Below are 15,046 nucleotides of genomic sequence, written 5' to 3'. Positions count from 1 at the left end.
GTTTTTATCCATCCTGTTTGGAAGTGACTGTAGATGGTATGCCTGAGACTTCAAGGGAGCTTACAGCAATAACTCTCTTATACCAAGGATAATATAGCCTACAATTCCCATCCATTGCCTTTGCCATGAGATCTGGGGAAAGCCCTTTTAGCTCAAGGACTGGATTCCCTTCCAGCCAAAACTGGGTGGAGCAAGAAAGGTGCATTTTATCTCCGCAAGTAGCTTTCGTTTCGACACACACTCGCACCCCTGCCTCCATTCTGCACCCAGGCAAGAGTGGTCAGAGCTCAGGGACATCTTCCAGCCTTGGAGAATCACCTCAGGGAGTGGGCGGAGCGAGGGGTGTGGCCTGGAAAGAGTGGGTGTGGCCTGGAGGAAGGGGTGTGGCATGGGTAGGGTTCCGGGGGCCAGACAGAGGGGTGGGGCTACAGGGGCTACATCTAGCCCCAACCCTGTTTTAACCCTTGAGACCCAGAAGAATCATAGGATTGTAGACTTGGAAGGGACCTGATGGTCATCTAGTCCAACCCCCTGCAATGCAGGAATCTCGACACACGGTCCTCCATCCGATTCGAAACCGCACCAAACCCTGCTTAGCTTTGCTAGCAGGTTTCTTTTTAAAAATTTTGTTTATTAAGTTTTCCAATGTTTACATACTTTCCCATCAACAATACAATACCTTTAATTGATCCATTGGCTTCCCCTCCCCTCCCTCCCTCCCTTCCTCCCTCCATGGTGTTCTATGTTTATCCTTTAATGCTGCATGTTTTAACTTATAACAAGACATATGTACATCCTGAGTTATTAGCCTTAATGCCTTTCTATTTCAAATCCTGCCCGTGTTTTCATGCAACAATAATATAATAGTTCTTCAGATATTCTACAAAAGGTTTCCAAACCTCAAAGAATGTTTCATCATTTTGATCTCCAATTTTTGCTGTTAGATTTGCCAGTTCCGCATACTTCATCCTTTTAATAAACCCTTTTTCCTTCATTGGAACCTCGTCTTCTTCTTTTTTGGAATCATTTTTATTTGATTTTACAAATGTAAATTTATAACAATACCAAATCCATATCCATAAAATGAAATTTCTCTGAATCTCAAGACTTCCCCCCATCCCCTCCATGGGTCCTATTGTCAACATTTCCTACTGCATATTATATTTCATAGTCTATGTTTTATATCTATCCATATTGTCCATAGTACTGTATTTGTTACATTACAAGTGAGGTTCTTTCCATTTTTGAGGATACATTATCCTTGCTCTTGTTGTTGCAGACATAAATAAATCAACCAACTTTTTTGGTACAGTGGTACCTTGGTTCTCAAACTCCTAAAACCCGGAAGCAAGTGTTCCGGTTTTCAAACGTTTTTGGGAAGCCAAACATCCAATATTGCTGTCGGCTATTGTTTCTGGGGCACATGCATCAATCAGAAACCTTGGTTTTCGAACATTTCGGAAGTCAAACGGACTTCCGGAACGGATTAAATTTTGGCACTTTTGTTTTTGCTATTTATTTTGCATTTTTGCTTTTGAGGCTTTTTCAGCTAATTTGTTTTTGTGACTGTGTGGAACCCAGTTCAGCTACTGATTGGTTGGTTGACTGATTGATTGATTGATTGTGTGACCATGGAAATGGATAAAAGCCCCCCATCCAAACAATGACTATCATCAGTGCAGGTAAGAAAAAAATTGAATTTTTATTTTTATCATCTACATTTTTATCATGTTATAGTACACTACATTGATTATTGCTTTCATTCCATGGATCAATGACCTCGCTAGATAGTATAATTCATGTTAAATTGCTGTTTTAGGGGTTGTTTTTAAAAGTCTGGAACGGATTAATTCGTTTTGCATTACTTTCTATGGGAAAGCGCAGCTTGGTTTCAGAACGCTTTGGTTTTGGAACGGACTTCCGGAACGGATTAAGTTTGAGAACCAAGGTACCACTGTATATCTGTTTCTATAATCCCTAAAAGAAAAGCTTTGGGTTTCTTGGGGAACATCATCAGATATGATAGAATTTTATCACTGCACCCCTTAGGAGGCCAGGATGTTTAAAGGGTGAAAATGGCAGGTCTGGCCTTGAGACCTGGTAGCTAAGTTGGCTTCTCAAACGACCATCGGGAAGGGGTCGCATATGAACACAGATCCGAACACAGAGCCCGTCACCGGGTCCCGTTTTTAGCTGCCACGTGTCCGAAAAGGTTGCAGAAGGAACTTTGGCAACAGGACGTCCCGAAGGAACCAATTCCCATATCCATGTTCAGATTCGGACAGCTTGGTGAACACCTCTTGGTGATTCTCTTTTGCATGGTCAAGAAGCCTTCGGATTGGAAGGGGGAAGAGAAGGAGAAAGCGTTATTCTACTGGCCCCACCTGGGTTGCGAGGAGAAAACAGTTTACAGGTTAAGGTGAGGAATAAAAAATGTGCTGCTTTTTTTCCAAGGGCCAGAAAGGAAAGGTTGCTTGCTTGCCTTTTCAAAAGGTCAAATGGTTGCTCCAGTTAGACAACCGCAGACTTGCTTAAAACTTATCTTTAGAAGCTCGTGGTTAGAACGCCCGAAAAACTAGGCAGCTTGCAACATACAGTGAGGGGGGGGGAGTATTTGATCCCCTGCTAAATTTGCCCGTTTGCCCTCTGACGAAGAAATGACCAGTCCATAATTTTAATGGTAGGTTTATTGTAGCTGGACAGCTCTTTGGTCTTGGTCATGGTGGCTACTTTGGAATCTGCTGGATTGATTGCTTCTGTCGACAGGTGTCTTTTGTACAGGTACTGTACCGAGCTGGGATTACAGGTAAGACCTCTCCCTTGCAGCAGGTGCTTCTAATCTCAGCTCGTTGCATACAGTGCAGATACCAGGTAGCCTGACATCTGGCTGGTTGATAGGGGATCAAATACTTATTGCACTCATTATAATGCACATCAATCTCTGACTTTTGCCTTCTGGGTTTCTGGGGGTTTTTCCTGTTGTTATTCTGTCTCTCACAGCTACAATGAACCTACCATTAAAATTATGGACTGGTCATTTCTTCGTCAGAGGGCAAACGGGCAAATTTAGCAGGGGGTCAAATACTTCCCCCCCCCCGCCCTCACTGTATCTGTGTATGTCAGCAGATGCAGAACCCACTAAGAATGTGCCTTTATCGCTTGAGTCAATGTGTAAAACGCCTGAAAAAGCATGGACAAAAATAATCTTGAGCAGTGGTCGTGAAATTCAGAGGAATGGGAGATGACAACAATGGCATGGATTTTAGTATTTTAATTAGGCAGCCGTGATAGCCTGTAAACCCTCCACGTCCCCAGCCATGGGGAGCAGGCGAGGGAACCTTGCATTTGAGGATCGGTGATATAAGCTTGTGTTTTGCTGCATTTAGAAGTGCCTGCTTTGGGGCACCTGTTCCGGCAAGAATGCTGTTGCAATCAATAAATGCTTTGCTGCTTCACCAATTTTGTTCAGACTTTGTTTTGAAGGCTCCCAGGACCCTGAGACGTGTGACCTGCATTTTATATCTCGCAGTTAACTAAAGTGGCTTAGCGCCGGTTGCCCGAAACCGCAGGAGGGGAGAGTAGCTCTTGCACTCAGATTCCCGTTGGGGCATCTGGTGGGTCCCTGTAAGAAGAGGATGGTGCAGTAGATGGGCTCTGATCCAGCAGGCTCTTCTCATGTTTTTATGTGCTGGATAAAAACAGGCCTTCCAAAATCATTGCTCTGTTTGCCAGTAGTGGATACAGGGAAATCGGCTATCTCCTGGACTGGACAATTAAAAGCTTTCCATTGGTAGTGGCTGGTGGGACAGTCTCAAACAGAAAAGGAGGGTTCTTCCACAGCTGTTACCTTGAGCTGGATTTTGGCAAGGATTGACAGTTTCTGCAGAAAGGGCTAGATTTCAGGGCAGGAGACCAGGATCTCAGTTACCGGATGAGTCCCAAATGTCATCCCTTCTGAGGATGTTTGTTTGTTTGTTTGTTTGTTTGTTTGTTTGTTTGTTTAGACAAAGTAAATAAATAAGAATAAAAATGTGCGTCTCACCACCGAGACCATTCCATTGTAACTATCCAACCTCCCACAATTTTAACACCTCTTGCAATGGTTTGGCCCCTTTCTGTTTTAACAGCACAAAATCTACAAACACCTTCCATATTTCCCCAAAATCATTTCTGCTGCATATTCCCCATCTTACCTTAATGGCACATGTTAATTTATCATTAATACAGTAGCTCTATATCCCACAGCTCTTTATACCATTCTTCCATTTTATATTCTGCTTGCCCCTTCCGCTTCCTAGCTATAATAACTCGTGCAGCTGTCAATAAATTTGTGAGCAAGGTCTTCACAGCCTGCGAACCTTCCGCCCCATCGTAAATTGATAATAATGCTACCTCTGGACTTTCGGTCAGCTTAAACCCGGTGATTTCTGTTATCTCCTTAAAAACCTTTTGCAAAAAAATAAATAAAAATGTACATATTTACACCCCCACCACACGTGAACATAATTCCCCTTTTCCTGGCATCGATCCTGGAACATTGTGCCCGAAAAGCACATGACCAAATGTTGCTTTCGCTGCAACATTTTAGAGCTTAGAAATGGGTTGCTTGTCCTGCTGAACCAGAAACCTGCTTTCAACGTACCAATCTTGAAGGAGGCAACCGTGGTCAAGCAGTGCTTGTCGTTCTCTGAGCACTTGGTGGGCTTCAGGCAAGACCAGTTGCTGGACGATTGTTCGCACGTGAAGCACACCAGCGGGTGAACTGGGGAAAGACGATGCAAGGAGTTACAGTATTGAATTAAAGCAAAAGCATAATAATAATAATTTATTATTTGTACCCCGCCCATCTGGCTGGGTTTCCCCAGCCACTCTGGGCAGCTTCCAACAAAGATTAAAAATACATTAAAATGTCACACATTTAAAACTTCCCTGAACAGGGCTGCCTTCAGATGTCTTCTAAATGTCAGGTAGTTATTTATCTCATTGACATCTGATGAGAGGGTGTCCCACAGCGGGGGGGCACCACCGAGAAGGCCCTCTGCCTGGTTCCCTGCAACTTGGCTTCGCGCAACGAGGGAACCGCCAGAAGGCCCTCAGTACTGGACCTCAGTGTCTGGGCAGAAGAATGGGGGTGGAGACGCTCCTTCAGGTATACTGGACCGAGGCCATTTAGGGCTTTAAAAGTCAGCACCAACACTTTGAACTGTGCTCGGAAATGTACTGGGAGCCAATGTAGATCTTTCAAGACCGGTGTTATGTGGTCTTGGCGGCCGCTCCCAGTCACCAGTCTAGCTGCCGCATTCTGGATTAGTAGTAGTTTCCGGGTCACCTTCAGAGGTAGCCCCACGTAGAGGACATTGCAGTAGTCCAAGCAGGAGATAACTAGAACATGCACCACTCTGACGAGACAGTCTGCAGACAGGTAGAGTCTCAGCCTGCGTACCAGATGGAGCTGATAAACAGCTGCCCTGGACACAGAATTGACCTGTGCCTCCATGGACAGCTGTGAGTCCAAAATGACTCCCAGGCTGAGCACCTGGTCCTTCAGGGGCACAGTTACCCCATTCAGGACCAGAGAGTCCTCCACACCTGCCCTCCTCCTGTCCCCCCAAAACAGTACTTCTGTCTTGTCAGGATTCAACCTCAATCTGTTAGCTGCCATCCATCCTCCAACCGCCTCCAGGCACTCACACAGGACCTTCACTGCCCCCACTGGTTCCGATTTGAAAGAGAGGTAGAGCTGTGTGCATGTGATGATACATTGGGCTAAAGATGTGGGACATAATACAGTGGTACCTCCGGTTGCAAACGGGATCCATTCCGGAGATCCGGATGCATCCTGAAGTTTTCTCAACCGGAGGACCGCTTCTGCGCATGCGCGAGCGGCAAAACACTTCCAGGTTTGCCGCTTTCGCAACCCGACGTTTGCTTAGTGTTGTGCTGTGTTCCAGCCACAGGTTCATGTTCGAAGACTGTCTCTCTCTCTCTCTCTCTCTCTCTCTCTCTCTCTCTCTCTCTCTCTCTTCCTCCCCCCCCCCAGTGCCTTCCCTGTGAAGACCTTCATTCCCCTTAATGGCTCATCATCCAGGGTCTCAGCTCACCAGGTGGGCTATTCCAAGAATCAGAAGCCTTGATTAAATTCTATCACTTACTGGATCCGGAGATTAGGGGGTCTGGCACCCAGCTTAACACCGCAAATGCATAACAGTGCTTAGTGGGATGAGGCTCCCAGTTCCAGGACAAAGGGTCATTTGTTCCTTTTCTCTGAGACTGTACCACGAGTCCTCGTGGTGCGCTTTTGCTGCACAAAATCCTATTTGAGGCAGAGACTTGAAGAAGGGTCATTGAATTGTAGAGCTGGAAGGGCCCCCAAAGGTCATCCGATCCCCTGCAACATAGGATCGCTGACAGATGGCCTGACAGATTCCCCCTCCCTTCTTTATACAATATCCAGAGACTTATCATAGTGGTCTGGGTTTTACAACATCTTTGCTAGGAATGCTAGCAAATTCCTGCCGTCCACGAGAACGCAGGCAGGCGAGCTGGGCTGAGCTGGAAACGATTATCCCCATCCCTGCCTGAGGCTGGTCTGCGTTTCCTGAAAAACAGGCAAATTCCACCGTTCTTGGAATCAAGAAGGACTAGCAGCTTGCGCCGTCAAAGCTGGGTAGGCTTACCTTCGTTTGTGCAGAAGAGCAACACGCAGAGAAGGACAAGGAAGCAGGTCTTCATCTTCAAGGGATCCCGTTTGCCTTGAACTGGATCCTCCGGGGCTGATTATAAACTTTAGAGGTGTGCTGGGGCGATGAGGCGAGCAGCTCCACTCCTTCCCGTCTGAATGGGAATGTCTGTGAACAATGGAATGTGGGTGGGTGACTCACCGGTGCCCTGCCTTCAGGAACAGCCCATCGCCAGGGGCAAGTGTTGCTTCCAGAAATCACTTGTTGCCTTGGCCCAGTAGGCCTGAAGAGCATGCCCACCCCCATCGCTAAGCCCCGAACACTGAGGTCCAGCACTGAGGGTCTTCTGGCGGCTCCCTCACTGCAAGAAGTGAGGCTACAGGGAACCAGGCACAGGGCCTTCTCGGTAGTGACACCCACCCTGCGGAGCGCTCTCCCATCAGATGTCAAGGAAACATCCGACTTTTAGAAGACATCTGAAGGCGGCCCTGTTTAGGGAAGTTTTTAATGACTGGTGTTTTATTGTGCTTTTAATTCTGTTGGGAGCCACCCAGAGTCTCTGGAGAAACCCAGCCAGATGGGTGGGGTATAAATAGTAGTACCGGTAGTAGTAGTAGTATTTGTGTCCCGCTCTTCCTCTGTAAGGGGACAAAGTGCTTGAGATGGCTTCCACAGCATTGGGTCTAATTCCATAGAATCGTAGAGTTGGAAGGTACCCCCAAAGGCCATCTAGTCCAACCCCCTGCAATGAAGGAGTCATGGCTAAAGCATCCTTGTTGGGTTACAAACACGGTGACTCAGGACTGCCAGCTTCCTGTGATGAAGGTTTGAGGATTGGAGAGGTCGTTTTGTGGTATTGTGGCAGAGGACAAAGCTTTTGAATAAATGTGTTTTAATTAAATAATGAAGAAGTGTCAGCTCCCACAGGTCTAAGCAAGTGTCTTGATTCATTATAGTTCAAGGCTGCTTTTAAATCTCTTTTCTGAAATGTACAAAAAAAAAACATGTAATTGCTTTGATTTAGGCCATGGAACCACCTTGTAATTATAAAACACACATGCTTTGGGTATGTTTAATTACTGACTCAGGAAATATGCTATCCTTATTCACTGGCAACTGTGACAACTGATTTTTTATATATATTAAAAAAGAAAAAATTTGTTTCGTGGTTTGCTGTTGTTTTTGCTGTACCTGGCTGTCGTTATTAAAACTCAACAAAGATCAAAAATAAATAAATTGCCCAGTAGCACCTTATAGACCAACTAAAAAAAGCTTATACAAAAGCTTATATCAGAACAAACTTAGTTGGTCTATAATTTTTTTCCCCCGACTTCGTCAGAGCAACACAGCTACCCACCTGAAAATAAAAAAATAAAGAATTTGAAGGAAAGGAACCCTGGGTGGAAAACGAGTGATAAAACATTTCATCGTAGCTGTGACTTGGAGCCTCTATGGAACCTCCATGTTTAGAAGCAGTGTATCTCTGAATGTCGCTGGCTGGAGGGGGCGAACAGGCAGAGAACCCTCTTGCCTTGATTCTCTGCTTGCTGCTGTTGCGAAGCAGAGGCTGGGCAGGTAGACCTGATCCTGCACTGCTCTTCTTATGACTCCTGAGATGGCCCAACACCACAGGGGTTTGCATAACTGCACCCCATTGGAAAGGTCAGATCCTTGCACACCTACTGGAAAAACCACTCCTGCAGCAGCTTCCAAGGACTAGAAGTCAAAGTCGGTGGTGTGATCAGGGTCGGTGACTAAAACAACCATTCAGGGTATTTTGAAATTTTCAGATGTCGACTCCCCTCTGGAAAGAAAAGAATCGGAGCCTTTAGATTTCAATCTGATTTAATATTTTAACTTTTGTGCACCGGCTGTAATTTTTATTTTATCGTTCAATCTTTTGGTAAGATGCTTTTGAAGCTGCTGTATTTTGTCTGGCGTTTTTTACAATCGAGCGGCATGTAGATTTCCTAAAGTAAATGAATAAAATAAAAAAGCCACAGCCGCAATGAAGAGATCACCTCCTTCCAGACCAGGACGAAAGGATCCCATGAGGTCATTTGAGGCCATTCCGTGACATTTATAGGGCGTGGATTCAGCAGAGATTGAAGAAAGGATCCCTTTGCTTCATGACTTGCAGAGAGTTTTCTTCGTTATTTTTTTAATAGATCTTTATTGATTTAAAAATGAATATAAAACAAAACATCCAACTAAAATACATACCAAAAAATATACAGATAAACAATCATATATATTTCAAGCATGCTTTATCTTATCTTCTACAATGTCATTTCAACCTGACTTATGCGTTTTCTTCTTCACATCTTCTTTGCAATTTGACTTCCCCTTCTCCTCCTCCCTGGCTTCAGATTTATTTACCTTTCCACTGCTTACGCGTGCCTTCCTCCTGGAAGTTCTACAAGATATTTGTTTTTAGCCCGAGCTCTTTAACATATATTCCAAATTTTTCCCAATTATTTTTTAAAATTTTATTCGAACCACCCCTTATTGAGTTTGTCAATTTGGCCAAGTCTATATAACTAATTACTTTTTCTTGCCAATCTCTGATGGTGGGAACTTCCTGGCTTTTCCATGACTTAGCAATTAAAATTCTTGCTGCCGCCACTAAGTACAGGAATATCTTTTCATCTTTCTTTTCTATTTCACCAACCATTCCTAGTAGGAAAGCCTCTGGAGTTTTCTTTATATTATATTTGAATATTTTCTTTAACTCTTCTAATATCCCATTCCAAAAAGGCTTTATCGAGCAATACCACCATATATGTGTGAATGCGCCTATTTCCTTCTGGCACCTCCAACACTGATTATTTTTGGTTTTAAACATTTTACAGATTTTTACTGGTGTCAGATACCACCTGTAAAACATTTTGATTGAATTTTCTCTAATTCATAGAATCATAGAATCATAGAGTTGGAAGAGACCACAAGGGCCATCCAGTCCAACCCCCTGCCAAGCAGGAAACACCATCAAAGCATTCCTGACAGATGGCTGTCAAGCCTCTGCTTAAAGACCTCCAAAGGAGGAGACTCCACCACTTCCGACACCGTAAATTTCCACGTTACGCTCCATAGTCTTTCCCATTTTTCCATTTCTATTGTTTTTTCCCAGTTCTATTGCCCATTTTGTCATTGTCTCTTTGATCGTTTCATCCTTCACTTCCCAATCTAAGACGGTATTATACATTTTTGAGATAATTTCCCGTTCACCCTGTAATAGATTCTTTTCCAATAACGAGGGTTCTGACGCAAACCCTTTTTTCTTCATGTCTTCCTGGAATCTGCTATGTACCTGACAATACTGGAGCCACCCTGTCAGCAGTTGTTTAACATCTTCAAAAAAATTAATTTATATACAGAGAGTTTTCTTCATAGGAACATAGGAAGCTGCCTTATAGTGAATCAGACTATCCATAGGAACCCAAGAAGAGCGTGGATTGGGTAGATATCACCACCACCATCATCTCCTGGGTGATGTGGATGTAATTAGGTAGCTGAATGCGCATGCATGTTTCCCATCCACTCTGTGCAGCCCTGGGCACTGGCAACCCATGCTATGCCACTGAAGCCATGCAAGTTGTGGACCATCACTGCCCTCCTGCAGGAGTGAGTTCTGCAGATTACCTACACGCTGCATCAAGAAGGGCTTTCTTTCACCTGCCTGGATAAATGAGGAGAAAGGAGTGGGAACAGAGGAAGCTGGCACAGATCGCAGTGCATGTGTTGCACTCCTTCCTTGCACCTGTCTTTTGGCACCAAGCAACCATTTATTTTGGTAAACACAGGCTCAAAGGAACATGCAACGGGCATGTGACAGTTTCTCGCTCCCAGCAGTTGCACCTGGTTTCACATCAACAGGTAACAAACTTGACATGAGTCAGCAGTGTGATGCAGCAGCTAAAAAAGCCAATGCAATTCTGGGCTGCATCAATAGGAGTATAGCCTCTAGATCAAGAGAAGTAATAGTAGCACTGTATTCTGCTCTGGTCAGACCTCACCTGGAGTACTGTGTCCAGTTCTGGGCACCACAGTTCAAGAAGGATACTGACAAGCTGGAACGTGTCCAGAGGAGGGCAACCAAAATGGTCAAAGGCCTGGAAACGATGCCTTATGAGGAACGGCTTAGGGAGCTGGGTATGTTTAGCCTGGAGAAGAGTAGGTTAAGGGGGGATATGATAGCCATGTTCAAATATATCAAAGGGTGTCATAAAGAGGAGGGAGAAAGGTTGTTTTCTGCTGCTCCAGAGAAGCGGACATGGAGCAATGGATTCAAACTACAAGAAAGAAGATTCCACCTAAACATTAGGAAGAACTTCCTGACAGTAAGAGCTGTTCAGCAGTGGAATTTGCTACCAAGGAGTGTGGGGTAGTCTCCTTCTTTGGAGGTCTTTAAGCAGAGGCTTGACAGGCATATGTCAAGAATGCTTTGATGGTGTTTCCTGCTTGGCAGGGGGTTGGACTGGATGACCCTTGTGGTCTCTTCCAACTCTATGATTCTATGATTCTATGAAATCAACACCAAACTTCTCTTTCTTCTTTCGTTTATTTCCCCCCGCTTTGGAAGAACATATAAGCACGGCATGATTCGGTTTTTCTTCTGTCCGGAGCTCATAGGATGCTCACCAGCATCCTACATAATACATTGATTTACTTTTACTTTGAACTTTTGTGTCAAGATCAACTTTTGCATCCCCTGGGATGACTGCGTTAGTTAGAGTTCTCAGCAGGGCTGAATCTGAAGGAGCATCAGGATTGCAACCCAAAGTGAACAATGATCTGCATGAAGCAGCATGTAGAACCTAGGACTGGGTCACCTGGCCCAACCCTCTTCAATGCAGGGATCCTTTTGCCCAAAGACCCTGAGATTCAAACCCACGACCCTGAGATTAAGAGTCGCATCTTGTAGAGCACTATGATTATACAACAGAGAAGGAACTTCTAGTGGGTGGAACCAGTGTGGGAGTGAAAGCGATTTCTGTACAAAGAGGATGCCTGCTCGTTTCTGGAACAATTAAGAACCCCTGCAATTATGAATACAATGGTTTTGTGAGTTAATTAAGATTTAAGAATCTTTACTACAACAACAACCTAATTTATGTTCTGGAAGCTAGAGCAAGCTTTCTTCTGAAGAGTTGCAGTACTCTTGAATGTGATGAAAAGAAATAGTTAATGGGATGTGATCTCATTCCTGTTACATGCTATCATTCCTGCACTGCAGGGGGTTGGACTAGATGACCCTTGGTGTCCCTTCCAACTCTGCAATTTTGTAATTCTATGATCAAACCAAATTCTCATGGGTTAAGATTTCAGGCAAGATTTCACATCACATAGAATGCTTGATTTGGGGAGAGTAGGGAGGGAGCTACAGACCACAACTGGGTTAACCTGGAAACATTCCTAGTTAAAGTCTGCAGAAAACATGAAAACTCTTGGTTGGCCAAGGTTACAATCTGCCTTTCAGCAGCTCGTACACATAAAAATGCATATATTCATGAAAATGACATACAAAAAAATCTTTATATGGGGGGGGGGGATTACTTGCAAAAAAATGTGTGTGAGGAAAATATGCAATAAAATGCCGATAAAGTTTTGAGAGGGCTTTTTAAAAACCACAGGTAAATGCAACAATGTGGAGAACTAAATTTAAGGTTGGTAAGTGAGGAAACGAAATCAACAGGCTCATGCATCCCTCTCCAAAAGCGGCCCCAACGATTGTCAAGCTTTACATCAACTTCCCATTGCTGGACCCCTGTGTTTTACTGATGAAAACACACTTTTCACATGCAGATTATAACCGATTGAGGCTGGGAATTAAAACAAGACTGGGGGAATCCTAAGGATGCTCACTCAAATTTAGTTCTATCAAATCAACATGACAATAACTTCAGAGAAAATGCACTTAGGACAGGAATGTTGATATGAAATGAATTTAGCATTCAATTTTTCTCCCCTGGCGCCCCCCAATGAATGTGATCTATAATTTTACGGCCCCACAAATAGAAAAGGAGAACAATCTGGGTGAACGTTCTTTGCCTGAGGCTTCAGGGTCCAACCCAGAGAATTGCGCTGGCAAGAGGAACCACGATGGCCAGCTCCACGTGGCCGAGCCTCGTTCTGGCTGCTCCATTCCGGTTGCAAAAGTCTCTCTGGCAACAGGAGGTGGAAACTCCATGCTGGTTGGTTTCGGTGCATTCCGGCGCGCACGTCTTGGAGACATGTGCCATGCTTGAGGAGCCTTGATCAACGAAGAAATAGCAAGAGAGAGGGAGGGGAGTTAAGGAGAAGTCTCACCCATTCCTGGTATGCTATTCTGGCTCCTCACATCCTAATCCATAATCAATTGGCAACCTTGCACCTTGTGACCTCTTCTGAGAATGAAGGGATGTTGGCACATGTTGTTGCTAGGAAACCCAACCCTACCCAGAAGACTTAATCCTACTGAGAAGTTCCAAGAAATGTGATCATACATTCCAGCTGTCCCCATTGACAAGGAATATTCCCTGTTTCCTGATAACTCTCCCTGATGAACCATTTTCTCTACCAGCAAGAGGTTGGTTCTGCTGTAACAGGCCAAGAGCCAGCAAGGGAACTTGACTCTGAGCTTTCAGGGTTTTTTAAAAAGTAAATTTCTAGCCCGTGTAGGAGAAAAGTTAGGAAGCAAAAGGTGTAGGCACTATTGGCAGCTTAATGAGAAGTGAGCTTGCTCCCCACCCCCTTGCAGTGGGACATAGGAAGTTGCCATATTCTGAGTCAGACCATTGGTCCATCTGGCTCAGTATTGTCTACACTGACTGGCAGCTACCGGGAGATGCTGGCAAAAATAGAACCTGGGACCCTTTGCTTGCAAAGCAGATCGTCTACCAATGAGCTATGGCCCTTGCCCAGTGTTTTTAGCCCAGGAATGGATTCAGTGTGGTCACTGGCAAGTGTGATAGAGAAGTTTAAGGAGTTGTACACACATTCCAAGGAAGATGTGAGCAGCTTCCAAATGACCCAAGACGTCCCTTCTGCAGACCATGAAGAAAGGACCTTCTGGTTCATTGGTAGTTGTTGTTTTTTCACCTTCCCTCATAGAGAAGTGGTTGTTGTACAGGCAAAATAGCCAAGAAATCCAGAATTTTAGTCCAAAATTCCAAAACTTAGCACCAAAGAACAGAGTTCATATTCATGCAAAAAAGTTGTTGTTGTTGTTACTTACATAAATAAATTTGTACAGTGCTTTTTTCTTTTAAAAATGTTTAGGGGTACTCTCATTTTGACTCAAGAAAGTCATCATGTTATTGTTCAAATCAGGGAAAGTAAATACTGTACAGTAAATGGTCAAAAGTACAAAGATTCACAAAATGTTTATGGGTATGCGTACCCCTGCGTCCCCCCCAGAAAAAAAGCACTGAATTTGTATACCATTTTCTTTTCTATCCATAGATCTCGGGGCAGTTTACAACATAAAATTACAATATAAAAAGCACAAAAGACATAATAAAAACAAGAACAAAAGGAAACCAATTACTCTGCTAATGCAAATGCAAATAAATACTATCCTTAGCATATCCATATTGCAAGGAAGGCGAGGCTAAGGCAGAGAGTGAGAGGGATGTAAGCCTTGCACTTGCGAAATGTTTAAAACGTTTTTATGATAATGCCGGGCAGGTTCAATGTCAGGTGCCTTGGCTGGCTTGCACCTCTTCCTTACTGCTCATTTCGCACGCTGATATTAGATGCAAGCCAGCTGCAGGGAGCAAGGCTGCTTTCCTGAAGGCGTGACTTGACTTACCCATCTCCAATGGCCCAACCGTGGTCTTGCAGTACTTGTCAAGCTCTGAGCACGCCATGGGGATCACGCAGTGGGAGCTGTTGGAATGTTCAGCGCATGAGTAGCATTTCAGCGAGAGAGCTGGAGAAGGAAGACCAGGAGAATTAATGCAAAACTTCGCTCGCAGTCAAATATATGCCGGTAGTTGTCCACTAAAGATGTACCTCCACTGACAAGGGCAGTCTACCCCGATGAGAACAGGATAATGGACTAGGAGGCCCCACTCTGGTCTGATCCAACAGCTCTTCTTACACCACTTGGACTGGGGCCCGTATCCTCTTCCAACATGCTTGCAAACGCTGGATTCTGACTGCCATGTTCAACCCACTTCTCATTCACCAGATTTCTCTCTGCCCGGAACTCTATCCATAAATTACCGCATTCTGCCCTGCCTCCAGATTAATCAGATTCCAGTGTTGCTCCGTCTCTCTGACCGCCAGATCCTTCCCCGACTCCACTGCCTTTGAAAAGCTGTGTGTCGGGCAGAAATTCAGCAGGTGAGTCTTTCTCCCACCACACCACCAGGGTTTCTTCA

The 15,046-nt window shown here is 44.5% G+C and overlaps 2 protein-coding genes across 2 annotated transcripts; both read right to left on the bottom strand.

The window, feature by feature from the left end:
* Positions 1-1,012: 1,012 nt before the first annotated feature.
* On the bottom strand, positions 1,013-6,834 carry LOC118090313 (lymphocyte antigen 6E-like). The gene is made up of 3 exons (XM_035125917.2): positions 6,678-6,834; positions 4,643-4,762; positions 1,013-2,331 (listed from the first exon to the last, which is right to left on the bottom strand). The coding sequence occupies exons 1-3, from the start codon at positions 6,730-6,732 to the stop codon at positions 2,174-2,176; spliced, it is 333 nt and encodes a 110-aa protein (XP_034981808.1). The 5' UTR covers positions 6,733-6,834; the 3' UTR covers positions 1,013-2,173.
* Positions 6,835-12,279: 5,445 nt separating this feature from the next.
* Positions 12,280-14,638, bottom strand: LOC118090509 (ly-6/neurotoxin-like protein 1; the record flags this gene model as incomplete). Its single annotated transcript, XM_035126330.2, has 2 exons — positions 12,280-12,933; positions 14,473-14,638. Coding segments are annotated over 2 exons (360 nt in total), but the record flags the coding sequence as incomplete, so codon positions are not given.
* Positions 14,639-15,046: the final 408 nt, after the last annotated feature.

The sequence above is a fragment of the Zootoca vivipara genome, chromosome 8 (assembly GCF_963506605.1).
Source record: "Zootoca vivipara chromosome 8, rZooViv1.1, whole genome shotgun sequence".
Classification (NCBI taxonomy): domain Eukaryota; kingdom Metazoa; phylum Chordata; class Lepidosauria; order Squamata; family Lacertidae; genus Zootoca; species Zootoca vivipara.
This window is presented reverse-complemented; position numbering and strand designations above follow the sequence as displayed.